The sequence below is a fragment of the Phoenix dactylifera genome, chromosome 8 (genome assembly GCF_051530095.1).
Source record: "Phoenix dactylifera cultivar Ajwa chromosome 8, Ajwa_hap1_PhDact_Kaust_v1.1, whole genome shotgun sequence".
NCBI lineage: Eukaryota > Viridiplantae > Streptophyta > Magnoliopsida > Arecales > Arecaceae > Phoenix > Phoenix dactylifera.
The window spans coordinates 28,192,655-28,220,586 of record NC_143197.1 but is presented as its reverse complement, the minus strand read 5'-3'; the positions used below and the strand labels follow the sequence as shown (position 1 = coordinate 28,220,586).

Sequence of the window (27,932 nt, the reverse complement as noted above, 5' to 3'; positions counted from 1 at the left end):
CGGAACTCGCCGGAAGCCAGCAGGCGAATCTTCGAATCTTCGAAAGAGTTCTCGTTCTTCTCTCCCTTCCTCCCGCCTCTTCGAAGTTTCCTCCCAAATCTTAAGGGCTTTGGAGTGGATTAAATATTCGAGCATTCTTTAAATCTTGGACTTGGAAGAGGATTTTTGTGCTCTGGTTTGAATTCTTGTTTGGAAGAATCCAGGTATTTTTTTTGGGAGAGGAATGGGTTTGGAACTCAAGAATTGGAGAAGAGTTATGAAATTTTGGTATTTTATTAGTTTTTCTCCGCGTCTGATTAGTGAAGGATTTATGTCCGGCAATGACGTTTTTTACTGAGAATTCTCGAGAATGGACCCAATTTATTTATTCTTTGTTTGGTGGTCTGCTTATCTTCTTGTTCTTTTTTTGGCGGTGGGGTTGATATTTAGGTTTTTGCTCTGAAAAGGAGATAGAGAGAGAATAAAAAAGAAGAGGATAAAATCCTTTCGAGAATGAATGAAGGGTTCTGTTTGGGGTTTTCGAGATTTCTTTGGAGGATTTGAGGTTTCTTTCTGCGGTTTTCTACCCCTTTCTTCGTGAATTTCTAACGAAACAGGAATATGTTACTGGAAATCGTCTTGCATTAATAGAATTATCTTTATTTTATCTACGTTCTTGAGCTTTACGTAAGTTTTCAATGTTTCATTTTTATCTCTAATATGTCGTGCTAAACTTGTTATTTGTTAAAAAGTGCTTTTTTAAAAAAAAAAAATGTTTCACAAAAGAGTGAACGTTGCCTGCTCTTCTTGTTCGTTGCAGGAATAAGCATTACATTAGGTTCTATTAAAGCTACGGGTTTGGAGGAGTTTTTTTCGTGGAATGCTGAATTCCACAACTTTTCACGATTCTGTTGGTGATTTGGGAGCTGCTGCGGTGTATGCGTAAAGATTTGTGCCTCTGGGTTGAGAGATTCATTACGGAGGTAAAATGGAGAAGTCTTTGTTGTCCATCCTGGTGGACACTCAGAGGGGTGGAGGGCAATCCATCCTTGCCACGATGAAGTTTGCTATTCTGCCAATTGCAAAGGTCTTCACTATCTGCTTTATGGGGTGTCTCATGGCCTCCAAGTATGTGAATATCCTTCCTGCCAATGGCCGTAAGCTTCTTAATGGGGTAAGCAGAATTAGTTTTTATTAATTGCTCGTTTGTTTTATTAGTTTTATGATAAAAGAAGATAGGGGTAAAACAAGTTCTTTCCTTTTCCACATTCTCTTTGCTTTGACATTTAAGTAATGTTTATATATGGTTGTTAGCAAATTTTGAAAGTTTTACATAGTTCGGATCTCACTTTTTGAAATTCCAGCAAAAACTGAATAATTTTTTTCTCAAAATATATTAATTGATTTCATCTACGTGCATGCATACACACAACACACAGAGACACAGCAGTTTTAATTTTAAAGAGGTCGATTTGTTATTTAAATATTATGGAATGGTACAAAACTGATTAAAAAGGAATTTAATGGGTCAAGGTGGAAAGAAAAACAGAGGGAGCAGTGGGTAAAGAAAGTTGTCTTTTTATTCATTACCTGTGGCAGCACTACTACTTACTCTATGTTTGATTGTTGAGAAAGGTAAGTAGAGAAAAATGGGTGGAAATGGGTTAAGTATGCCTAGAATCTAGATGGAGAAAATTATGTCCTCTTTCGTGCATATCCTTCCTACACTTTCTCAGCAACCTATCGTAGTCTTAAATTCTCTTGATCCATCAGTTGGCTTCCAAAGTTCGCCACTTAAAATAGTAGATTTTTGTATGGTATAAATTTTCCATGATGGGGACCTTCTTACGGATCTGGTACCTTCATCAAATGCAGGTGGGGTCCCCCAAAATATGTAATGTTTTGGTGTGATCTTACCGTCACTTGGAGGAGGGGCCATCTCACTGGGTATAGGGCAATTCTTGAAGAATAGTGCAATTTTTTTTTTATCAAACAGTATCATCCCATTAATTGGATAATGTATATAATTAGTAAGATGTATCCCAAGGGACTCGTTTAATTGAATGATAATGTGAATTTTAATTGTCTTTCCTTTTGCATGCTTGAAGAAAGTTATCATTATCCTTTTGTACATCTGAACTGCAAGATATTTTTGGAGGCCTTACAATAACTGCAAAGGAAATTTCTCACCTCTACATACCCATTTAGCAAGTCTGGTTAAAGCGTATGAGATCATTTTAGTGCTTTGATTTTCACAAATAGTGCCGAATTTATTGCAGGTGTTATTTTTCTGCTTCATAATTCATGAAGATTAGACTGTTGTTTTTGAGCAATTGGAAATAAAAAAAGGAATCGTGTTAATTTGTCAATTACTTTTGATCTCTTTCCAAGTTCTCCAGTGGGGTTGTTAACAGCCTGTTTTGATATTTGTGCAGCTAGTCTTCTCTCTCCTCCTTCCTTGTCTAATATTTTCTCAACTTGGAAGAGCAATTACTCTAGAAAATTTGTTGGAGTGGTAAGAATACTTCTTGACTTATTTTTGGTTAATATATTTAGGTTTGAAAAGCAAACTGTGATAGTATGTGATATTGTCCTTTAACATCTTTCTTGATTTGTTGGTGAAATATTAAGTTTCTTAGTAGGCCTTTTTATGGATCTTCTAATTACTGCGTGCATACACACGTGTGCTAGAGTAAGTGAGAGAGGATGATGCCAAATATCACAAATTTAGAAATATATCTCAATCTTAAGGTAGAATGGTAAGTCTTAAGCAGTCATTAGGTGGTCGGCTACATAGAGCACTGAATGCTTTATAACATTTCTAGAACCTTTTCTGCTCTTAAAATTGGTGTCATCCCAGTTTGAACTAGTGTGAAGTCATGGCGAAGGTAATTTAGGATATATAAAAGACCATTAGCAGGAATAAAAACCCATCCCTCTGTAGAAGCATGCTAGTATTTTTTTTTCCTTCTTTCCTGGGGGTGGAATTTTTGGGATGGGGAGGTTCAAGAGGGAAAGTTGATGTTAAGGAAAGTTGATGTTAAGAAATGAGGCAAGGGCGCCGCAGGGATCCCGCGGCACCCCCCCCTCCGATCAATCCGCGGCCAATCCCGGCCGCGGATTTCGCTCGGCCGCCGCGATTCACGCGGCGGAGAGCCGATACAAGGGGGTGATAAAACCCCCCAAGCCCTCCTCCCTAGGGCACCTCCAAGCTCCTCCTCCTCCTCCCTCCTTCCCTCTTCCTCCTCTCCTTGGTGATCGGCGTGCCCTCCCGGCCGAGTGCTGTCCGAAACCCTGTCGCGAGTCTCCCCTGTTTTGAAATCTTCTTCCTCTCCGGAAAAGCGCCGCTGCCACCGCCGTTTGACCACCGGATCGAGCAGCTGCAGCCGAGACCTCCCTCCTGCCGCCTCCGTCGAGCACCGGTAAGCCTCTTTTGGCCCTTTATTTCATGATGTTTTTTTTCTGTTTGGGCCCCAAACCGAGGTCATCTTCGGACCCTCCCTTCACGGCCGAGCCGCCGCGGCACCCTGCTGCCGGCCACGACCGCCCTACCGACGGCCGCGTCCCTCGCAAGCTGCCGGCCAGGCCACCGTCCGGCCACCCTGCCGCAAACCCCCCCCCCCCCCCCCCCGGGTCCTTTCTTCCTCTTGTTCTTCATCCCCTGTCCGTGGGGGCTTGGGGAAGAAGAAGGGCCTGTCACGGGTCCTATTGACTGCGGACCCAACTTGGGCCTGGTTCAAACCCGAAACCCAAAAAAAAAAAAAAAAAAAAAATAATCCGAAACCCAGTTCAGATCCGAGCCCGGAATCCGAACCTGAACCCGAACCCGAAACCCGAAACCCAGAATCCGAAACCCAAACCCATTTGACCAATAAATAGAATTTTGCATTTTCTTGTTGGACAATTTTACAATATATTATCATCAAATATTGTTTAGAACTGTTTATTTTGCATTTCCTTGATGCATAAGCAGAAAGCTTCCAAACATATATGATCTTCATTTTTACAGATTTAAATATTTGTAAACCATGATCAGTAGTGTGAATCTTTAATTTTGAGGAATATCATTAACTTTGTTAAATGCATGGTCAAATATTTGACTCTTCAAAAAAACAGGTAAAATTTGCAATTAAGAAATTTTTTTTGGCTTGTCATACCATCATTTTTAACTGCTTTCTTATAGAAAAAAATCAAAAAAATATCATGCTCCTTGTTGCATCCTAGATGTTAAAACCACCAATACGACACTCGTAGAAATGTGAAATATGATTGGGAAAAGAAATTCAAACTTGGCAATCTTCTGCTACTTAGGTCACCTTATGCAAATATTTTTACAGAGTGTTTTGTTTTTGATAGAGAAGATGTTTAATAAATGATGTATTCAAATACCCAAAACTATCGAAAAGTTAATATGTTCCATTCCTTTATTTTGATAGAGCATATGCTTTTGTCCTTAGGTGTCCTCATATTAAGGCCATTAAGAATTTGTCTAGTGTTTAATGGAAGCCACATATTGCTATTTTTTGGTGGGTGGGCTGGACAAGGAGTAATGTTTATTGTAATCATAGTGGGTAGGATGGGACAAAAGATGCTTCGTCCCTCCCTATTAATAAAGAAAGATTTGTTTCCAAAGATAGCTGTAAAAATTGTCCACTTGACATTAACACAACCTCCTACCCACTAAACAAACCGGGGAGAGGGGGTCTGTTCTGCTAAACAAATAATTGAAGTCATCTCTGCCAAATGCAACTGTTCTGGACCACATCAAGTTCAAAATATTCTCTGTTAAATGATAGAGCTATCATTACTATCTGATGTTGGTTATTAGCAATTTAATATGCATATATTTTAGTGATAAGAGTAAGAAATCTGAATAAACTCAGATAAGCTTGGTGGTGAGTTGTTGGAGAACTCACTTACATGACAGAATTCTACGATGGTCCTTAGCAAAAACGTATTCCCAAGGGAAGAAGGAAACAATGATCAATAGAGATTGCAGTGATAAATTTGGCTTATTAAAAATCTATTAGGAACTATTTCAAGACTGTTAAGTCTCAGCATGCTTAAGCATTTAAAAAGAAGTTTAACAGAAGGGTCCAAATTACCTTAAGCCAGGAATCCCGATAAGTATGCTTGACTTGGACATTGCCTTCTGAAGTTGCCTAAGTCTAGAAAATATTTCTTCACCTTTAGCATAGCTACTTCCGAAAGAAGCTCTGGAGATTACATCTGCTGAAAAGCTTCTTAAATCTTCATCCACTACAATTTCTCTAGTGCCTCCCTCACTCTCAAGCAGGCTCTCCCATGACTCCAAAAATGGAATTGTGGCCTCCACAATTAAGTCCACCATGTGCTGCAAATATGTGCACTCTACATTGTGATGACATATATGTGGTTTAAAAATGGTTAGAGCTCGGGAAGAAAGATGACAGAGGGGGGGGAGGGGGGACTCATAGCTAGTCATCACAGTTGTTCTCTCACAATCAATTTCATATTAAACTTCTGCTTGTCCACATCTCATATTACATTTATAATACATGAATACATGAGTTTCATATGGCTCTTGTGTGGGGGTTGACATTGTTGCTAACCAGAGTTGGAATCTGTCAACATAAAGGACTGAAGACATATCTATACTAGCAATATGAAAAGGGATTACAAGCATACAGCTGTAGTAAATAAACAAAATGTAAGTGATTTTTATGACACTATTCATGAAATGGTTGGTTAATAGGACTTTATAAGGTTTTGAGAAAGAGCGCAAGCGTTTATATGTGCCCACCACTTAGAGGCTGGGAGCAGCAGGACATGGAGTGTAAACAAGAGGGGATCAAAGGAAAAACTGAATTTGCGCTGCTCACAGTATATATTTGCATAGTGATCGGAGATAGTGCACATCTCATGGATAAGGTTTGGCACCATTATTTACCAATCCCTACTTTGAATGTCTGACATTATCATAGCCAACCAATATAATATAGTATAAGCATAACAAGGTAATAGCTTATGAGAAAAATTTCAAACTAATTTTCCAAACAATTTAGTGGTTTTCTTAACATGTTTAATTTTATCAGGAATCCGCCGCTCTTCTAAGCCTAGGCACATGATCAATTAGCAGTGTATGTCTAAAAGCCCAAAAATTCAGCTTCAGTACCATGCCACAGTATCTAAAGTCAGGGCTTAAAGAAGTAGGTTAACCTTGGCTCCAAATTACCCAAAGTTTTGTGAGCATGAACTGTGCAAAAACACAAATAAGGTTTGAAAATACCAATAAGAGCTGAACTTACCTTAACCTTGTCCATGAAGAACTCTGGTGCTATAATTTTCCTCTGGTGAGCCCAAACAGCACCATTTGATGCTATAATGCCCCGACCAAAAAGAGCTCCGCGTTCTTTCTGTATGTATGAAGGCCTCCCTAAATCTAAAGACTTGCAGAGGCTTATCTCCTTCACGAGATCAGGGTGACTTACATGCAATAGTTGTATGCTTCCCGTTGAGTACATAAATATTGGACCTACCAATTCCAAACTTCTTATTCAGGCAAGATTTGAAAAGCAAATAGCAGTGACTAAGGAGCTGCCTGAGTTTTCCACAGTGTTATAAAAGAATGCAACAAAGAAACACTATAGGATCATTTCAACCTCTTAGTGGAATGAATAGCATGATCTTATTCCATTTGTACTCAAGATAAACGATGAAATTACACAGATATTATTTCTTATTCCAGGAAAAACAACAAATCTAATGGATCATTTACTTAAAAAAAAGAAGATATCTTTTATAGAAGATGATCTAATGGGTTATTCCCCTAATCATAACATCTAATTTTCCCTTGCTAAATCTTCCAAATAGAAAAGTAGAACCAGAATTCTTGAAAAAAAACTTAATTATTTCTTTTTTAGAAAGATACATACTTGAGCAAATCAAAAGATACCATGCAATTTTTACCCAAAAAAAAGAGATATCATGCAATTTATTCCAAGTTTTTCACCATACCATATTCCTTCCTCCACGTAATGAAGTAAGGAAACAGAGCAGAGGTATAACTGGCTGATACATGCCGACTGCCACCCTTTTGGGTCTCCTTCTCCTCCTTGACGATCCTCCTCATATCTAATATGTTCCCGTAGAGGAGGGAAGGGGAAGGACCCTTTATCCCTTGGCTCCTCAGTTTGTTTCTGATCTTTTCTGGCCTTAGCCAGAGGATGTTAGAGAGGTAGAACACAGCGAAGCTCACAAATCCTGCAACAAAGAATGGGAGCAAAGTGTCCCACTGAGCACCTTCCATCTTCTTCCTCTCCTTTTTCCTCCTCAGCTCTTTATGTTCTCTCTGATCTATAAGCTTTATATACCCGACAATGGGGGTGCAGGGCTATACAAGCGAAAGGCTCTATTCTGCACGGTTGGGAGCAGATGAAGGAAGCAAGGGAATCTCATATCTCTGATCCATAACCTTTGGGTGGAGGCGAGAGGGTTACCTGACTCCAAAATCTATTATTTTTTAATTTTTTTAGTTGTATTCATATCTGTAACGTATGATACATTTATTTTAGAAAAAATATTATAATACGTGCATTGTCTTTTGGAGAGTTCCATTACGAATAGATTATAAAAAGATAAAAAAAACAAAAAAAATGTGAAAAAATAAAAATTATTTATAATATTAAAAAATAGATTTTATTAGAAATATAAATATAATACTGGCATTCAACACATATCAATGAAATTTATTTTATTAAATTAAAATTTTATGTATTCTATTGAAGAGGTAAATAAAATACTAGCATCTAATATGGTCAAGATTTTTTTTTAAGAATTCCGTTGCAAAATAGATTATAAAAAAACAAAAGAGTATATAGATATGTCAAATAAAAAATTATTTATAATATTAAATATTTATATATTTTATTGAAAACATGGATAAAATACTGGCCTTCAACAAATGTTTTGTGTAGAGTTCGGTTGCAAATTGGATGGTGAAGGAAAAAAGAAGTTATGTGGATAAGTCTGAATCAATAAAAATATTTTATTAAATTAAAATTATATATTCTATTAAAGAGGTAAATATAATACTAGCATTCAACACATATTTTATGTAGAGTTCCGTTGCAAATTAGATTATGAAGGGACAAAATAAAGATTGTCTAAATAAGTCTGAATCAATAAAATTTATTTTATAAAATTCAAATGTTATATATTTTATTAAATAGGTAAATAATGTACTAGCATTTGATATGCTCAATGTTTTTTTTTAGAGTTCCGTAGCAAAATAAATTATGAGAGGACATAAAAAAGTTATCTAAATAAGTCTGAATAAATAAAATTAATTTTATAGAATTAAAATTTTATATATTTCATTGAAGAGATAAATATAAAGGATAAACATATGTATTTAATATATACTAAATTCTATAATTGTTTGAAAGGGATGGGTTAATGCATGGTACATCTATTTTAGTAAAAAAAAAACTGTCGTAATCATTATCGATAATAACACTAGCATTTAATACGAGCATTGTCTTTCGTAGGGTTCCATTGCAAAATAGATTATAAAAAGACAAAAAAAAATCCAAATAAATATAAAAAATAAAACTTATTTATATTATTAAAATTTTATATATTTTGTTGAAAACATAAATAAATTACTGGCATTCAACAAACGTTTTATGTAGAGTTCGGTTGCAAATTAGATTGTGAAGGAAAAAAAGTTATGTGGATAAGTCTGAATGAATAAAATTTATTTTATTAAATTAAAATTTTATATATTCTATTGAAGAGGTAAATATAATGCTAGCATTCAACACATATTTTATGTAGAGTTCCGTTGCAAATTAGATTGTGAAGGGACAAACAAAAGGTTGTCTAAATAAGTCTGAATCAATAAAATTTATTTTATAGAATTCAAATTTTATATATTCTATTGAATAGGTAAATATTGTGCTAGCATTTGATATGTTCAATATTTTTTTTTAGAGTTCCGTTGCAAAATAAATTATGAGAGGACATAAAAAAGTTATCTAAATAAGTCTGAATAAATAAAATTAATTTTATAGAATTAAAATTTTATATATTTCATTGAAGAGATAAATATAAAGGATAAACATATGTATTTAATATATACTAAATTCTATAATTGTTTGAAAGGGATGGGTTAATGTATGATACATCTATTTTAGTAAAAAAAAATTGTCGTAATCATTATCTGTAATAATACTAGCATTTAATACGAGCATTGTCTTTCGTAGGGTTCCATTGCAAAATAGATTATAAAAAGATAAAAAAATATCCAGATAAATATAAAAAATAAAAATTATTTATAATATTAAAATTTTATTGAAAATATAAATAAAATACTGGCATTCAACAAATGTTTTATGTAGAGTTCGATTGTAAATTAGATTGTGAAGAAAAAAAATTATGTGGATAAGTCTGAATCAATAAAATTTATTTTATTAAATTAAAATTTTATATATTATATTGAAGAGCTAAATATAATACTAGCATTCAACATATATTTTATATAGAGTTCCGTTGCAAATTAGATTGTGAAGGGACAAAAAAAGGGTGATCTAAATAAGTCTGAATCAATAAAATTTATTTTATAGAATTCAAATTTTATATATTCTATTGAAGAGGTAAATATAGTACTAACATTTAATATGTTCAATGTTTTTTTTAGAGTTCCATGGCAAATAAATTATGAAAGGACATAAAAAAGTTATCTAAATAAGTTTGAATAAATAAAATTAATTTTACAGAATTAAAATTTTATATATTTCATTGAAGAGATAAATATAAAGGATAAATATATGTATTTAATATATACTAAATTCTATAATTGTTTGAAAGAGATGGTTGTCTTTTGTTTCATTGTTTAAGTTAATTTTATTAAAATAGTTATCCATATATCCAAGAAAGGACGAGCTTATTCTCCGCTTTTGGCATTTAATTTAAGTAGAAGGAGATAAAGGAGAGATAATAGAGTATATTTACGCAAGATCTATTTGAATATTTTTACAGAATTAAACTAAAAATTTTGTAGAAATTGAATCCATTAGATCATCCATTTTGTATTTTCTAATAGCCTATCCAAATCCAGCTCAGATTCGAGGCTTTGGACTACAAAACAAATAAGATCTATGGAGATTTTTTTTCTTCCCATAGAATTTAGATTAGGTGGTATTTAGTTGATACAGGGCCATATTTAAATGGACAGTCCAATTGACAAATCCTAAAGGATTTTTAGCCCAATCCTGTAGCAATATCTAAACACGCCCTTAGTTAGGTAGTGCCTTTGGAGTGACACGAGGATATCGAGGTGGTAATGTCGAAGAAACTTACCTTTTAAAATTTCAAATTCAAAGGTGGCCAAACAAGTTTTTAAATTTCAAATTTCAAATCTAGATTTTGAATTTGGAGTGTGATTAGGCCAGTCTTGAACCGAGTTCCGATCGGCTTGAATTATGTATGACCTCAATTGATCTATAGGTTGATTTTTCATTAGCCCGAACTTGAATATGTGGGTGTTTATTCTTGTCATGCCATTATTTCTCCTTTTTAGAGCCATAGGATGCCTAGTTTCACGAGTTTGATTTGGAACTTCTGGTTAGAAAATATCAATCAAATTCTATATCTCATATTAAATATATCTGACCTTGTATTATGGACAACTTCAATTATCTGTAATTAATAATAATATTTAATTTATCTTATTTTCTTATCTTCTATTATTAAGTGTCAGGTCTTACATACTTATAAGGTTATACCCTATAGGTAATATGGCTGTCATACAGAAGACCCAAGCGTCGAATTTAGGGCATGATATTTTTATTAATGAAAACTCATTTAGGCAGTGCCTTGTGTTTATGTGGAATGTAATAGGGTCATTGGGGTGACATGGTGACGCTAGAGTGAAAGGATTACATAATTGGAGCTTAGCGGATAGGTTTTCATATTTCAAAATTTTAGATTTCAATTTTAGATTTGGAATATAGGTGAGTTGTTAGATTTGGATCTAGTTGGTCCTGCAATAGGATCGATAGAATTAAATTATTTACGAATCCAATTGGTCTATAGGTTGGGTTTTTTGTTGGACCAAACTTTAGTGTGTTGGTGGTAAAATTCAATTAGGGTAATGCCAAACATGTTTTCAAATTTTAAGTTTTAAATTTGGAGCATGGTTGGGTTGTTACATTGCGATCTGTTCGATCTTAGAATAAGCTAGGATAGACTTGTACTATGGATGAATTCAAATGATCTATAGGTTGGCCTTTTCCAAACCAAATTTAATATATTGGTGTCCATAGTCGGTGAATCAGACAAGTCTTCCAATTTCAAATTTCAAAATTTTAAATTCAGATTTCAAATTTCAAAATGTATTTGGGTCATTAATTGGCATCTAGTCGATCTTATGATCAGCTCAGAAGCCTCAGATATACTAAATTATGGATAAGTGCAACTGATTTATAGATTCATCTTTTGTTAGACCAAAAATTTAGTATTTAGGCTAGGTAACATCTTTTCCCTTTTAATTTCTTCCTTCTTTGTTTTCTTTTTGCTTTTTGCTTTTTTGTTTTTTTAATTTTCTTTTTGCATGTTGCTCTTTTCTTCTTATGGACGAAACCAATTGATCTATAGGCCGATCTTTTGCTATATGGTGTATAGTTTCGGAGAATCAAAGTTTAGTGGACTAAGTCTTCCAATTTTAAATTTTGAAATGTAGTTGGGTCATTAATTGGGATCTAGCCGGTCTTATGATCAACTGAGATATACTAAATCATGGATGAGTCCAATTGATCTATGGATTCATCTTTTGTTGGACTGAATATTTAGTATTTAGGCTAGATATCATCTTTCCCCCTTTCAATTCTTCCTTCTTTTTTTTTCTTTTTTTCTCTAATTCTCCTTTTCCATGTTGCCCTTGTCCTTTTTTTTTTTTCTTTTTCTAATTCTCCTTTTGCATGTTCCTCTCATCTTGGATGAATCCAATTGATATATAGGTTGCTCGGTGGACAAATCTTTCAATTTCAAATTTCAAAATTTTAAATTCAGATTTCAAATTTCGAAATATGGTTAGGTCATCAATTAGGATGTAACCGGTCTTTTATGATAATATGAGATATGCTAAATTATGGACAAGTTTGATTAATCTATAAGTTCATCCTTTGTTGGACCGAACTTTTAGTATTCATGCAAGGTATGTTCTTTTTCTTTTCATTTCTTTCTTCTTCATTTTCTTTTTCTTTTCCTTTTCTTTTCGTTTTTTTTTAAAATCCCCCTTTGGTATGTTTCTCTTGCTCGATCTCATTTATCAATAAGTATTAGGTGGCTTGCTGTTGTTTCGCTTAAAAGATTAACTTTTCCTAAAAACAAAAGAAAAACATAGGATACTTTATCATAACTCCATGGGGAGATGCAGACTCACTGATCTCTCATTCATGGATCTCAAAGTTCTTGATCCACAGTGCATTTATTTAAATCACATAGAAGATTTATGAGTTATGTTGGATGCAGCAAAAACCAGTTTCGTAACACATAGAAGATTTATGAGTGATGCCTTCTTAGAATGCAAATGTCTTCAAGCTTCATATCTTGGAAAGCTTCTCATAACACAAATGCAGTAGGAGGATAGAAGTGAAGAGTCTCCTCAATCACCATAGTTTAGCTGCATCATGATGATAGGTTTCGGTCGCATAACGATAAACATAATCAAAAAAATGGATCTTTTTCATACCTGAGGTCTAAGGATATGGTGAAGTATGGATCTTTTATTAAAAGAGCATTAGTTGGGGTTGGGGGGTAAGTCAAGTGCGTTGAAGGGATTTTATGAACAACTCTTCCATGAAAAAGAGGTTTGAGTGAGAATAATTCCTTTTGAACAAAAGTTCAAATAAAGAATTCAATGTCTTATTTTCAAAATGAAATGAGAAAAGTGAATGCCGCGAACTTCTATTTGTAAAACTTGAGGAAAATGTCGGTGAATTTTATTTTATTCAAGTTGACAGACTGTGCAACTATGATACTTCCCCTTTCATTAGTATGTGAAACATTTTTTTCTTGGTATGGGTCATGTCATCTTCTATTATTTTCCTTCTTGTTTATGGATAGATGGGAGTCACTTAAATGCCCATCCATTCTTGATAGTTTTCTCAATGGAGGAAAATTGAACGAAAGGGGACAGGATAAATTTTTCTTTATGAAAATAGAAAGATAATAAGAAAAAAAAATCCAAAGGAGGCCAAAGTAGCAATTAATTATTATTATTCTAAAGAATATTTAGTTTTAGATTCTTCTTTAAGCAAATCGAATGTTTTTCTTTAAGCAAATTTTGTAGAAGGAATAAAATGACCTCCGTAGGTTTCCTTTTCTTGTTGTAAACCAAATAGTTCCACAGGTTGGGACTTAGGCTGGGACCTAGGTGGGCACTTAAAAAGATTGCAGGCTGGGAAGTCTAATAGGTTTGATTCCTGCAAGTTATTCTTACGGAAATACCCAAACAATCGTAAATTAGAGCAGGGATCTACCACTCTTTATTGCCAAGCAAACAAGAACCTCTCAATGCCTAGGGTACTCCCACAACAATCTATTTGCCTAGGTAAATTTTCAATCTTTTGTCACCATATTGGAAATGCAAAGCAGAATCCGCCATATTATTTCTTAAAATAAAATAATGATGCATAAGCTAAATGCAGGAACACAAAAGGTAGGCTAACCTTGGCTTGAATACATAAGTTTTATGAGCACGAAGTATGCAAAAATAAAGATAAGAATGAGGACCAAAAACACTAAGCTTAGTTGAACTTACGATGATGAGGCCTGCCTGCTTAGAGAGACTTACCTTAGGTCATTTTAGGAGAAAGGGCTTGAGATTTTACAGGAGAACAAGATGAGAGAGCAAGGGCTAGGGTTTTTAAAGGTTGAGATCTGGATCTTGACAGGTGCATTGAATGTGCCAAATAGATTGATAAAAAGGGTGGCTTTCCAAAGTTCTCTTTCCTTTTTTTGTATACGATTCCAAAATTTTTTAGATTTTAATAAATAAAAAGAGAGTTCTTCTATTAAAAAAGATGGTCTTCCATGTTGTTGATTTTATTTTCATGAGTATTTCTATAAATATAAATAAAAGATGTCCCAAGTCCTATAAGATGATTTCTCCAGTGATAAAAATTATTCGGATTTGGGTTTTAATCATGTTTTTGTTATTGGTAGAGAGAATTTGCGCTCTCCTTGCTTTCTTTCAATTATGCTCTCTCTTATATGGGCCCCACTCTATTACCAAAAATTCTATACTTTTCAGGCGGTTACACTCCTTGGGAGCCCAGGTTTTCTCATTATTATAGTGATCAATATCAAGATATATCACGAATATATTGGCTGAGATGAAAGTTGGAAGGTGGAGAAATTTTAAAAAGAAACAAGATAATTGTAGATCCTAGCATTAGATGGAAACCAAAAATTGATATTTCAATCATTGGACATTTATTTTTTTTATATATTTTTGTCAAAGTTAATTTAAGATAGTAAAAAGAATATGATTGAAAAATTTTGATCGACTTTTATTAAAAATATATTAGTGAATGTTCTAAGATATACTTGTTTATACTGACCTAGATAATAAAAAATGATAATTTTAGATATATTAGATTGATAAGCACGAGGACCAATATTCTAGATATATCATATTTATAAGTGCATGATATCAATATAAGATATAATCCCCTCTCTTCAATTCTAAGATAAAAAAACTTCGATATGAGAATTCTAAAATAGATATTTGAAAAATTTGAATATTTTTTATTTTCTTATATTAGCCATCCACAAGTTAAGGAACTCGGTAATGAGAAGCTAAATATAAGTCGTTAGATGCAACGTTCTCTCTCTAGCCAACTAGTCAACACTTCTACTTTTTTGTAATTGTCGTAAATGCGCACAAGCTAGCATTATGATGGATATCATATGAAAGAGTTGAAACCTGCAGCATTATTATACTGCATTTAGTGCACAAGCATGCATGATTTTTATTGCACCCCCATTGATAGATAATTATCGCACATTTATGAAGGTATATATTATAGAACTAACATAGAATCCAAACATGTGAATTTTGTTTAAGCTATAATAAAAAGAAATACTGCATCCTTTCCATGAAAAATTAATATTCTCAATATGGCATATGATGGGAACGTAGAATTGATTAGCGATTAGTTCATGTGCGAAAATATAGGCATGGAGGGGTCATTGCATCTTAATGAGGTGCTTATTTACCGCAAAACACGGCATGTTGCCCAATTGCGAGGTTGAAGACATGCATATTTGATGCAAGAGTAGAAGGGCAAGCTTATTTATTGAAGCTTTCATCATCATACAACAAACACAAACATACACACAAAAAAATTCAATTCGTGACGCACTTGTCTCTCCTAAGTACTTAGTTTTCATTACAAATCACTAAGTCCTCCTCAGACATTGAATCCTAGAGATTGACCATCAATTGATGTCAAGATCATTTGGGAGGAGTATTGCGCATCCTCCTTGTCTCCTCAAGTTTTTTTTAATAAAAAAATCTAATTCAAACACATAGAAGCATCAGCATGGAATGATGAGTTGTATTTTCCCACCAAATTAATTTTTAATTCTTCCAGGTACACAAAGTGAGGGAAGCAAAATTATGCACATTTCAAAATAATTAAGCTGGATCATGCTATTTTCTAAAGCCAACATCAAAATTTGAGAAACAAGCACCTAGACGCAAGAGCAAAAACAGAAAGCATACAGAATTTAAGACTGGTAAGATATGAAATGATTTGCACAGCAAGATCCAACCTACAAACTTGCCATGTGTCATAAAACATTTCAAATGAAGAACTAATATAGTTATTATAATTTAAATTGACTGAATCGTATCAATGACTCCTTACCTCTGATGTGCAGAGAGAAACCATCGCCCTTGGACTTCGCATCATCCAATCATGCATGAAGGAGAGCATATGCGCCTTCAAAATCTCTTAGGCCCGGAAGACCCGGCGAGACCGTACCGGCGAAGCCGCTCAGTTCGGCTCAGCCAGCGAGTAGCGCGTTCTCGGGCATTTCACCGAACATGCTCCGCACGTCGCGGAGGCCGCCGCCGTGCCCCGGCCGGCGCCGATCGGAGGTGGGAAGGCGCGAAAGGATAGCTTTCGATAAGCCCAAAACAACGGTGGAGGCCGCGCGGCGCGTCCGTTAGTTTCGGGGGCCGCTCGAAGATTCCAACCGAACCGGTGGAGGCCGCGCGGCGCGTCCGTTAGTTTCGGGGGCCGCTCGAAGATTCCAACCGAATCGGTGGGGGCCCACGGTTTGGGGGGCTCGGGCTCCATGTCGCGTGGCAGCGTCTCAGAGTCAAGCATGAATAGAAATATTTTCGCTGCCGGTCTACACGAGTCAAGGGGAAAATTAAACGGGAGTCCAAGGACCGACTTCTTGCTATGCGCTAGGGTTAAACGATTTCATGCTCATTGCTTAGGGTTTTGCTTCTGTATCCTATTTAATTTACATATTTAAGAAGGTGAATATCGTTTTTGGCCTTATCGCTGTTGTTACCTAAAAAAAGAAAATCTGGGAAGATTCTCACTTTGAGTTGTTTTTGGTGATCAATTTTATATAAAGCATTTATACATTTCCAAAACAAGCAGGAAGGGAAAAAAATAAGAGGTGCATGAAAAAAAAAAAAGAGCAGAGAGAGAAGATTTCAAGAAGAGGTAATGCATCCATAATCCTTCGCTCTTAAGGAAGAGAGTTAAAACTCTTTATCTTCTTTGCTGCGTATCTAGTTTTCTTTCAGCGTTATCCTCTTACTCTTCTTCTTCTTGATCTTTTTGACATGCAGGCAAGAATGAGTGCGAAAATGAACGCTTTTCTTCATTACTGGATCATATTCCCTCTGGTAATCCTTCTCTTTCGATTTTTCTATATCGTTTTCTTCGTTGTTTTCTTTTGATCGCTTCTCGTTCTTCATCATTCTTTCTCTCTTTATCGTGTTTCTTTTTTGTTTTCTTTTTTTTTTCATGTCATTCTCTTTTTCATGAATATCATTTTCTTCATTGTTTTTTAATCCCTTCTTTTTGTTCATCATTCTTTTTTCCCATCTCTCTTCTTTATTATTTTTCCTTTTTTTCATGAGATACTCTTAGGAGAGGGTTCCGGATAGGATTAGTTGGCCATGTGGTTGCATTCCCTATACTGTCTTATTCCATTAATCTATGCTTATAAAAATAACCTTCGTCCTTGTTGGATTGGAAGATGGAATAAGGTGAAAATGGAATTAGATGCTACTGTGATCATTAACACATGCAGGTTCTAGTGGCACTGGGCGTCAGTGCGATCTCGGTGATGGTACTCATGACCCAGCAAATTAAGCCCGCCATGCGGGATGATCCTTATGATCCTGTCAAGTTGTTGCTGGCGCACGTCCATGACCGTGCGGATCTCCTGATGCAGGCGAATGCCACTGTATTTCATGTCACCAGGGTGCTAAGCTCCATTGGAGACTTGTCCGCATTCTCCAACATCGCAGACAAGGTAGATATTAGAGTGCAATATGCCATTAGCAGAGTAGGTTGGTACTGAATTGATGTTTTCGATTTGCAGGTGGCGCCAAATTTGTTCCTGGCATTTGCAACAATGCCATGGATATCACAGATATCTTATGTTAGTATACATGGTGGAATGCTTCTCTCCTATTACAATGATGAGAACCAGGCGCGCACGATGTTTTCGAATATTTCAGATTCTTCCAATTATTCTGCTGCACATAAATGGTACAGCCAATCAGTAGATCGAGATACTGGGATGGTGTATGGAGATGTGATTCCTTGCTCTCCACAACAAATTGGTTCCCAATGGTTTCAAGATGCATTAAATGGTAAGAGCAGGTATGCTTCATGGGGAGTTGGCTGGAACAAAGCTAGGGATCAGATGCTCTTTTTCACTGCTCCAGTGGCCAGATCAGGAGTTATTTCCATCGGAATTGCCATAAAAGATCTCGTTGATAATATTTTTCGTGTCAACCTTTGGGGCGGGCACTTGTATGTAGCTACAGAAGATGGGCATGTCATAGCAGAGACTGGACCACCGCATACTCGCTATGTGCTTGGTAATAATACAGTTTCAATCCATGTAATGGATAAGAGTGATACCTTACCACTTGAAAAGCATGATAATTTTTCATGCCAGCTTGATAACCCTGAAGGTACAGGCAGTGATCCATCTCATACTAACTATTTGAGCATTTGGGGCAAGAGATACAATTTTGGTTGTGCTCATCTTGATGTTTCTGGAATCAGAATGGTAATGCATTGGATATTGGTCCTGGAATTAAAGCTTTTTGATGCTTTCTTCTTATGAAATGATGTCATTTTCAGTTCAGTCCTTTCCATTAATAGTTATGCCTTGCCTTGCTCTAAATTGATCGAATTTTGGTTATTTACTAGGTATATGTAATTGCTTTTCCCTGTAAGGAAGTAATTCCCCTCGTTCATAAGATGAAGATAGTTGTTGTCTCACTGCTGTCACTTATGATTCTCGGTGTGATTGTCGGAAGTTCCATCATGCTGCAACTGTTGAGGAGATCGCGAATACAGGAAGCATTTCTATATGCGAGCCTCATCAAGCAAAAGGAGGCGATTCAACAGGCAGAGCGGAAGAGTATGAATAAGAGCTTGGCATTTGCTAGTGCCAGCCATGACGTGCGTACTTCTCTCGCAGGCATCACTGGCTTAGTAGAACTTTGTCGTCTTGATGCCACCCCAAATTCCAAATTGGATAGGCACTTGGAGCAGATGAGTACTTGTGCATCACAACTTCTAGGTATATAGTTTCCTTATCTGGTTCTTCATGATACAACACGCGTATTTAATACAGAACCACTTTCAACATCATACAAATGTACATACATATAAATCTAAATGCATGTATAGAAATTATTTTTGTTTCCCCTAAAAAAAAAAAGAAAACATTTATGTTTGCTCGTAGTCCATTGTTAGTTTCTTTCATGCTTGATCTTGGAAAACTTTGTTAGCTTCCTCTTCAAATCAAAATTTTCTATCGATACCCAACTGATTCAAGCTTAAAGGGTTGTGCTGATGGAGTTCATGTTGTTAGTAATTTATCATGTTACTCTAGTAACATTCAGAAAGAAAACATTCTACAGACAAATTACTGATTTCTTTTGATGAAACCTTTTTGACAGGGATAGTAAATTCAGTTCTCGATACAAGTAAAGTAGAAGCAGGAAAGATGCAACTAGAAGAGGTTGAATTTGATATGGCTCAAGTGCTTGAGGAGTCAGCAGACATATTCCATGTTGTCGCTCTTAAGAAAGGCCTAGAGGTGATTTGGGATCCTTGTGATTGCTCAGTTCTTAGATGTTCAAATGTCAAAGGAGATTGTCGACGGCTTAAACAGATTCTCGATAACCTACTTGGCAATGCAGTGAAGTTCACATCCGAGGGACACGTGGTTGTGCGTGCTTGGGCTAAGAAGCCTAGCTTAGAAAATTTTAAACTTTCTTCGAACCATGAGTTCCGCTTTCCTAGCATATTAAGCCATCTGACAAGGTGCCTTTGGAAGAATGAAACTAATATGGAAATTCTTAATCCTGTTCAGCATGGCCCAGATTCTGTTGAATTTATTTTTGAGGTAGAGGACACTGGTAAGGGAATACCCAAGGAAAAGAGAGCTTCTGTCTTTGAGAACTATGTGCAAGTCAAAGAAACAACTACTGGAGGACATGAGGGCACTGGTTTGGGACTTGGAATAGTTCAATCCTTTGTAAGTAAAAATTACATCTGTTGCTTCTTTGTAACGTATATTCAAGTTTTTTCCTGTGTTTTTTGCCTACAAATTTGTTGCAAATTTTCTATGCTTTACCTTGATTATATCTCTGTTCGTTGAATTGATATCCTACTTTCGTTTACTATTATTAGGTGCGACTGATGGGTGGTGAGATTAGCATTAAGGAGAAAGATCCTGGTGAAAGAGGAACATGTTTTAGGTTTAACATTTTTCTCAAGTCAAGTGATGCATCTTTGGATGGTGAAGAGAATACCAATTCTCAGTTGCATCCAAGAAATACATCTGTTGCTAGTACTCAACTTGCTGGGAAAAATATGACTGCCCAATCAAAAATTCGTGCCATGACATTCAAAAGAGGTCTTCAAATGGAAGGAATTCACTCTCTACTTTTGATTCAAGGTGAAACAAAAGAAATTATGCAAAGATGGATGGAAAGCCTTGGAGTAAAGGTATGGGCAATCGACCACCACAAGCTTCTTTATCCTTCACTCGAAAAGATCAAGAATAGTCTTTGTGCCTCTGCAAAGCCCGATTCAGTGTCACGTAGCAATTCCTTGTCCAGAACCACATCTCTCAATTATAACAAAGAAAATGAGGGGTGTTCTAGCTCTGTAGATGTGGCTGATCAAACTTTGCCTCTTACCACTAAGGAACGTCTGAAGAAGCTAAGTTTTAGTGGTTTGCCAACTTACATTTTGATTGTCATTGATTTGAGCAGTGGAAATATGTCAGAAATATGCTCGATTTTGAAGAATTTTACTAGCAGCATTCATAATATCCAGTGCAAGATTGTTTGGTTGGCCAGTTTCAATACTCCGGCCGCTGATTTAAGTAGTTCTAATCAGGAGAAATGTGATCTTGTTTTGCAAAAACCATTACATGGTTCTCGTTTATATGCACTCCTGAAACTTTTACAAGAGTTCGGAGGAACAAATGTAGATGATCCACAAGGAATACAGATTATGAATACAATGCAAGAACGACAACAATCTATCGAGCTTGGTTCTTCTATGGATGATAAAACTTTATTGTCCAATTCTTTTGCTTCGCAATCAAGCCAACATACCAACAAAACATCTGGATCGAGATACAGTATGGATGATGACACACCCTTAAGTGGCATGAACATCTTACTTGCGGAGGATATGCCCATTTTATCTAAGGTTGCTAAACACACACTTTCAAGACTTGGTGCAACTGTTGAACATGCTGAAAATGGGCGGGATGCTGTGGACTTGGTTACAAAGGCTTTGCGAGGAACATCTGATAAGCACAATGGAACTGCCCAACCACAAGGAGATTTAAAGCCTTTACCTTATGATATTATTCTAATGGATTGTGAGGTAAGAAAAAAATTTAGCAATTATGTATTTATACTAGTAATAATCATTGTCGTCCAAAAGGAAGGTAACTACTTGGATTTGAAATTCTATAAAGAACTCCAAGTTAAAATAAGGATCTAAGTGGCTGACTTTGAATGACAAAACTTTTTGACTGTATTGGTCAACTGGGCTCGAGTCCAATGTTGATACCCCTTTCCGAAGGGCTTGATCCTAGGCTAGGTCTAGGATTTAAACCTTGGTGGTAACACATTACCACTCCATTGCTCAAATAAATAAAATTGTTTTAGTATATTGAGTAGCAGCATATGAAATCATCGTTAGAGTAACCGAATATCAATACATAAGTGCTCATATGGATCTATTTATTGATTTTCAGATAGAAAGTACATTAAATTCCACCTGTTATGGTAAGTCTTTCTGAAAATAAAATAACAAAGTTTGTGATGATTTTTGTCCCTTCAGTTTTTTTTCTTAATGTTTATAGTTCTTATCTGCTAGAATGCACACACATGCATATATAACATATTATAATGTTTTGCACTAAATACCATGTTAAGCATCGACTTGTATTTCTGTTTTATGTTATCTTATTTTTGTTATTATGTCTATTGATGTATTTATTTGTCACTATGCTTGCAAGCCATTTAAAAATGCTATTACTACTTACCTTGCACATAAGCATCTCATCGTGCATTGTACTCTCTTATTTCATATAAAACAGATGATGGTTATGTTGCAGTACCTTCACAATAATTGTCTTATTTAACTAAATCAGTTTTCTGATATCTTATTCTTTTTCTCTCAGATGCCTATTATGAATGGTTATGAAGCAACAAGGAAAATAAGGGAAGAGGAAAAATATTATGGTTTCCACATCCCAATAATTGCTTTGACTGCTCATGCGACACCTGAGGAAGAAAGGAAATCAATTTCCGCTGGAATGGATTTCCATTTGACAAAGCCACTAAAAAGTAATGAGCTATTGGAAACTATCAATAATGCTTATCAAAACTAAAACAAATGAATCGACTATATTGCTATACAATTTGAACTGTCATTTCTTTTCTATTATGTCTTTGTTTGTACTATAGATCAGACAAATATTGTAAGTTTTTCTATTATTACATTCTCCTTGTTTGCTTAAATTGGTTGTTCTATGACTACTGTGTTTACTTAATTATAACACTTCATGGGCATGGCATTGTATCTAGTTTTGTGTGCGTGTGATGTGCAAAGGGAGCATTCATCTACAAATACAAACTTCGGTGACTTTCAATAGAAGAACAATAAGCATGAAGTGGCTCTAAATATCAGTATCACTTCATTCTATCTACTGTGCTAGACACTTATTGAGATGGCTGTCCAGTTTGTGATTCTGCATCTGATGGAGGGCCTGCTAGTTCTCTGAGGCTTCCAGACAAACTTTCTTCTGCATCCAACAAACTAACTCACCGAATTAGTTTAAAACAAAAAGGACTCAGAAGCTTGAAACTAATGGCAATTTTCATATCCTCAAATTAACTAAAACATTCTGCTATCACCTTGACTTCAGGACGAAAGATAGGAAGCAAAAGAAGAGCAAGATACGAATGACTCTTAATAAGTAATGGCTAGATTTGGGGACAGGATAGAAAGAGGTTTGAGAGCTTAACCTTGGCTTCAATTATCCATACAATAAGGCCTTTGGCATTTGGAGGCAATAAGGAGAGCCAGTAGTGTATATGTATGTATGTATGTATATATGTATGTATGTATGTATATGTATGTATATATATGTATGTATGTATGTACATATGTATATACATATGGAAGCATATGGAGAGATTGTTCGTGTGAAGATCCGTGTGGACGCGTATTTAGTCTCACATTGGTTATTTGCTTGGTAGATCTTGGATACTTATACAGGATCAAAGAACCCAAATAACACCTTTCGGTTAGCCACTTTGGGTGAGGTCTTGAGTTGTCACAAATGATATTAAAAGGGATCTGACCCATTATCTATGTGGGCTAGAGGACACTGCAGCATAGATCTATTGAGGCTGACCACGAACCGATCGTGGTGTTTGTGATTAGATTTGAATCCTTAGCCTGACGAGGACGTCAGAGCTTGAATGGAAGGAGAATGTGAAGATCCATGCGGGCTTGCATTTATTTCCACATCGGTTATTTGCTAGGTAGATCTTGGGTACTTATATAGGATCAAGGAACCCAAATAATACCTTTAGGTGAGGTTCCGAGTTGTTACAGTTCAATATTAAGACATTAAAGGTCCAAAGTGATGAAGAAAATTGGGTTCATTCCTACTTCATGTCTGATTTAAACGGTCGGGGTGTGTGTGTGTGTGTGTGTGTAGACTAAGGATACTCTAATTTATGTAAATCCTTATCAACTTCCACATGATGTCGGGCTGATGGAAGACAACTCAAAATTCGTGCAACCACGAGCTCTTCGTCTCTTTTGGCGGGCGAACATGTATCCTAATATTGGACCACGTACGACATGCTCAGGGCCCAACTAATAGACCAACCGATCAGACGTGCGGTGGATGCCGTGTTCTTGGGTTAATGGGGCGGCAGATGGATGAGGTCCAAGAGAACGCACGGACGCCATGGCTCCTTGTCGGCTGAATCCAGTTGCTTGCAGCCCATGTGCTTGAATCAGAGGGTGGGCTGCGGTGGATGCCGTATTCTTGGGTTAATAGGATGGTAGATGGATAAGGCCCAAGGGAACACACGGCCGCCATGGCTCCTTGTCGGCTAAATCCAGTTGCTCGCAGCCCATGTGCTTGAACCATTTGGCATAACACAAGGGGCACACAGAACTCTAATTTTCCACATCATTAATTGAAGAGATACCCAATATTAGCTGCGTGTAGACTCTCCACAAAAAGCTATAAAGATAATCCAAAGGACTTATAGATGTTATAATATTATTTTCACACCATTTTGTATTTGAATTTACATTCATTCGTTAACTCCAAAAAATGTACGGGAAAAAAGAATTTACGTTCATTAGCTGAGCTATTCATGATTGTTCAAAGTGCGTCATAGAATTCTAAATGTTGGCTTGATGGCCAAATACTAATAAATACTACATGAAACAGACATATACGGAGAGGGAGAATTCAGTCAACGAAATTAGAGCTAAACTAGTTTACCATGGCTGCCATGATTGGGCTGAAGCTGTACTATTTCAATTTCCAAGCCAATTAGATATCAAGCAAACTTGAATACCACCTAACAGGGCTTAATTAAGACAAGATGTCATGTGTACCTACTCCTTAAAATCTTCCAAGGGGCCTTATCACCAAGAATATGTCTCACGTCCAAGTACTTGGGTCGGTTCATATGTTGCAGAAATATTCTTCTAGGAATTGATCAATGAAATTGGTCTACAGCAATAAATGACAGTTGCTTTTATCTGAGCACTGAAAGAGACTGAAAGAAGACTTGCCCCAGTTTTTATCAGTGGTGGCTGTCCCTAAAAGAATCCAAGTGCCCTTTTTAAGTCCATATGTTTTTATTAATAGTGTGATGAACCAACCATAGCTAGAGAAAGGAATCTGACTGTTATATAAAGATGGGCTAGAGATGGCAGTCTTCTAAGACAAACACGCTCTTGATTGTCTCCATTACCATTTCATTGAGAACTAGCTGCATTACTTCTTGCTAGAGATCAGTTTTCCATCTGAGAAAAACTTTAATATATGTTATCTCAGTTCTACGTTACTTTGTAGTTACAACCTGACAACAACATGAAACCAACCTAAAAATTAACCAGGATAGATCCTAGTATTGCCTTGACATTATATAAGAGACTAATTGGGTGGAGATGTTAACTTTTTTTTTTTTTTTAACACATGACTCTCCATGGATTTTTTTTTGAAAGTAGTACATACGAAATCTCCCCACACAAACAATATACCATATCTGCTCTAACCAGTAACCTAAGTTTGATCCTTTCATCACCCGATCTCTGCCCAAATTTCTTCTATTTTAGTTCTTAGAAAAGTGAAAAAAATGCATATTAAAGACTTGTTTTGGGCATTTGTTAGTACGCATGTAAGTGTAACAACTGAGGACCTCATCCAAAATGTCTAGTCGGAAGATATTATTTGAGTTTTTTGATCCTGTATAAGTATCCAAGATCTACCTAGTGAATAACCGATGTGGGACTAAACACACGTCCGCACGGGTTCTCACATACCTTCTCCGTTCAAGCTCCGACGTCCTCGTTAGGTTAAGAGTTCAAATCTATTCAAATCTAATCACAAACACCATGATCGGCCCATGGTCAGCCCCAATGGATCCGTGCTGCAGTGTCCCCTAATCCACATAGGTTATGGGCTAGGTCCGCTTTGATACCATTTGTAATAACTCAGGACCTTATCCAAAATGGCTAGCTGGAATGTATTATTTGGATTTCTTAATCTTGTATAAGTATCTAAGATCTACCCAGCGAATAACTGACATAGGACTAAACACACGCCCGCACGAATCCTTACAATAAGTTTGATCAAACCTTGGCTTGGCAATTCAACACTCAACTATCTCCTACATATTTCATCACTCTTGCAAGTTACACCGATCCTCTCATGCCAACATGAGAACATGGAGGCACCAGTGGTCTCATACACTGGTCCTCTCATACCTCATGTCAATTGTTAAGTAAATGGTTGGCCGAGCAAGCTCACATACTTAGCTACATTTTCTGTGATTGTTTGGTCGCACCCAAGAGCAAGCGACCATCAAAAGTCTACAAAGCAAAGAGTCCAGGCAGTGACACCAGTGGCTTGATGATGCCATCATTTTTTTCGGATAAAGATGATGCCACCAAATTGACCTCTGATTACTCTAAGATCAGTAGAAAGATGAGATGGAAGAGCGATATTATTTCGAAAGCTTGAGATCAACTACATCTAGGTTATCTGCTTTATGGCTGAGAGCTACCTCCCCATACCAAAGAGCTACGTCCCTGGGCCTGATTTAAAAAGACAACAGCTATAACCATCTTGGGGGCCCCCAATCTTTTTGTCTTTTTTTTTTTTGATGGAAGGATGAAGTGAATCAAAACACAGAGTGAGAGCAAAAGGCCATGGGGAATGCACAATGAGATGACAAGAGTGGTGAGAGATGGGGAGATGAAGAGTAGGGTGCCCCCGGTCATAGCTGAAAATAAAAGAAATTATGCCCATTACTTCAGTTTTTCATTGTTCCTACACTTAAAATAGCTTGTTTAGAATTCATATTTTGTAGATATTAATCAAATTATACCATAATTGTTCCTATATCTTGAATTAGATTATGAACTAGTGAATCTTCTTGAACAAGTTTAGTATTATCAAATAAATTTTATCTTTCATTTTTCTATTGCTTCATCTTTTCTTAGAGGATAGAACTTTAAACTGTAGAAAAGCCGAGTCCTTTTTTTTTTCAATTAAGGAAGTCAAGGGTGTATATTCTCTCCTTGTTCCTTTATTTTTCTTTATTAGAAAATATTTCTTGCTTTTTTTCCATCTTTCTCTATCTCAATAAATTGGATAAAGCTTTTTGTTCTTTTGCTTGATGCTAAAAAAAGATCGGTAAAGTTTAAACCCCAAGAGAATTGCAAATTGAGCGGTGCTAGAAATTTCACACCAGAACAAAGCCGTATAGCTAACTTTCCCGCTCCAATTTTCACTATCAACTTTCTTTTCTCCCTTTATTTGTTGAAAAAGATTAGGCAAGATCGATCCCAATTCATCAAGGTTATGCAACAATTATAAAAAAATGAACATTTTAATTAAAATTAGATACGCAGTTTGCTTAAAAATTAAGTTACATCATATCAGGATAGATTAGAATCTGTCCTAATAATTACACCTCTCTACTTAGCAACCAGTGCATCCTCGAAAAATTAAATTTGAATTATTGTAATATAAATGCATCTCTCTCCATTTCCCTTACAATGAAAGCTATACCACATCCAGTACAGATTATCAACAGGAGAAGAAATTGGAAAGCTACAGCTTGTCCTTCTAACTTGTCTGTGTGAGATTTTTTTTTTTTTTGTTACCTTTCATTTAAGAGAGAGCAACGCAGTGAGTGAGAGAGATAGAGAGAGATCTCTTTTTTTTTTTCTTTTTTTTGGTAAATTGACGTCTCACTACACATGACCGTGAGAAGGTCCAGAGCAATCATAAAACAAAACGCGATCAAATACCTACGGCACACGATCGGACGTACCTCATGATACAAACTCGGAGTGGTGGGTTGCATAGAAGGCGACCCAGTTCGCAGCACTGTTCGCCTTTCGAAATACATGCGAGACCCGAAATAACTCGAGCTCCTCCACTATGCGCCAAATATCCCGAAGTAGATGGTGTAGGTCCGGCTCGGCCTGCCGGCACCGAATCCAGCCGACCACTATGGCCGAGTCGCCCTCTAGGAATATACGCCGAGTGCCTAGGTGCACTTTAGCACAAACGAGATCTTCCCACGCCGCGTGCAGCTATATCACAGGAATGGATCCTCCAAATGCATGCCGATCTCCGGCCACAATCAGTTTGAAGTCCTGGTCTCTAATCACAAAACCCACGCCACCTCTACTGCCGCCATCTGATATGCTACAGTCGAAATTCATCTTAAAAAAATCGAGGGTGAAGCTGCTAGGGTACTATCGGTATCATCGCATACCTAGTTAATTGCTATACGAGCCAAAAAAACGAACCTCAAGTATCCCTGTCATTTCTAGATGACGTATCAGCTGCAGTGCTCACTAGTTCGGCTACGAGAGAGATCTCTT

The 27,932-nt window shown here is 36.2% G+C and overlaps 2 protein-coding genes across 10 annotated transcripts; one reads left to right on the top strand and one right to left on the bottom strand.

The window, feature by feature from the left end:
• The first annotated feature begins 1,096 nt into the window (after positions 1-1,096).
• Positions 1,097-22,294, top strand: LOC120110296 (putative histidine kinase 2). 9 transcript variants are annotated; one of them, XM_089925067.1, is made up of 12 exons: positions 1,097-1,153; positions 2,415-2,494; positions 15,621-15,765; positions 15,910-16,519; positions 16,621-16,712; positions 16,841-16,897; positions 17,308-17,532; positions 17,602-18,300; positions 18,444-18,819; positions 19,202-19,782; positions 19,938-21,149; positions 21,955-22,294. In XM_089925067.1, exons 6-12 carry the CDS (start codon positions 16,847-16,849, stop codon positions 22,162-22,164), a joined length of 3,354 nt encoding a protein of 1,117 aa, XP_089781193.1. In that variant the 5' UTR covers positions 1,097-1,153; positions 2,415-2,494; positions 15,621-15,765; positions 15,910-16,519; positions 16,621-16,712; positions 16,841-16,846; the 3' UTR covers positions 22,165-22,294. The 9 variants fall into 9 exon arrangements, 8 of the variants coding, with proteins under 8 accessions (XP_089781193.1, XP_089781192.1, XP_089781190.1 ...); XM_089925066.1 differs by lacking the exon at positions 15,621-15,765 and having other exon boundaries at positions 1,098-1,153; XM_089925065.1 differs by lacking the exons at positions 1,097-1,153; positions 2,415-2,494 and adding an exon at positions 2,502-3,401.
• On the bottom strand, positions 3,879-7,357 carry LOC120110297 (cytochrome P450 714C2-like). The gene is made up of 4 exons (XM_039124893.3): positions 6,976-7,357; positions 6,267-6,493; positions 5,085-5,332; positions 3,879-4,761 (listed from the first exon to the last, which is right to left on the bottom strand). Exons 1-4 carry the CDS (start codon positions 7,265-7,267, stop codon positions 4,710-4,712), a joined length of 819 nt encoding a protein of 272 aa, XP_038980821.2. The 5' UTR covers positions 7,268-7,357; the 3' UTR covers positions 3,879-4,709.
• Positions 22,295-27,932: the final 5,638 nt, after the last annotated feature.

Coding starts and splice junctions, on each gene's coding strand:
- LOC120110297 (XM_039124893.3), bottom strand. CDS start 7,267: ATGGAAGGTGCTCAGTGGGACACTTTGCTCCCATTCTTTGTTGCAGGA. Junction 5,333..6,266: donor TCTTCATGGACAAGGTTAAG/GTAAGTTCAGCT, acceptor ACATATTTGCAG/CACATGGTGGACTTAATTGT. Junction 4,762..5,084: donor ATCGGGATTCCTGGCTTAAG/GTAATTTGGACC, acceptor ATCATTTAACAG/AGAATATTTTGAACTTGATG.
- LOC120110296 (XM_089925067.1), top strand. CDS start 16,847: ATGAGTGCGAAAATGAACGCTTTTCTTCATTACTGGATCATATTCCCT. Junction 16,898..17,307: donor ACTGGATCATATTCCCTCTG/GTAATCCTTCTC, acceptor TAACACATGCAG/GTTCTAGTGGCACTGGGCGT. Junction 18,820..19,201: donor TTGTGCATCACAACTTCTAG/GTATATAGTTTC, acceptor CCTTTTTGACAG/GGATAGTAAATTCAGTTCTC.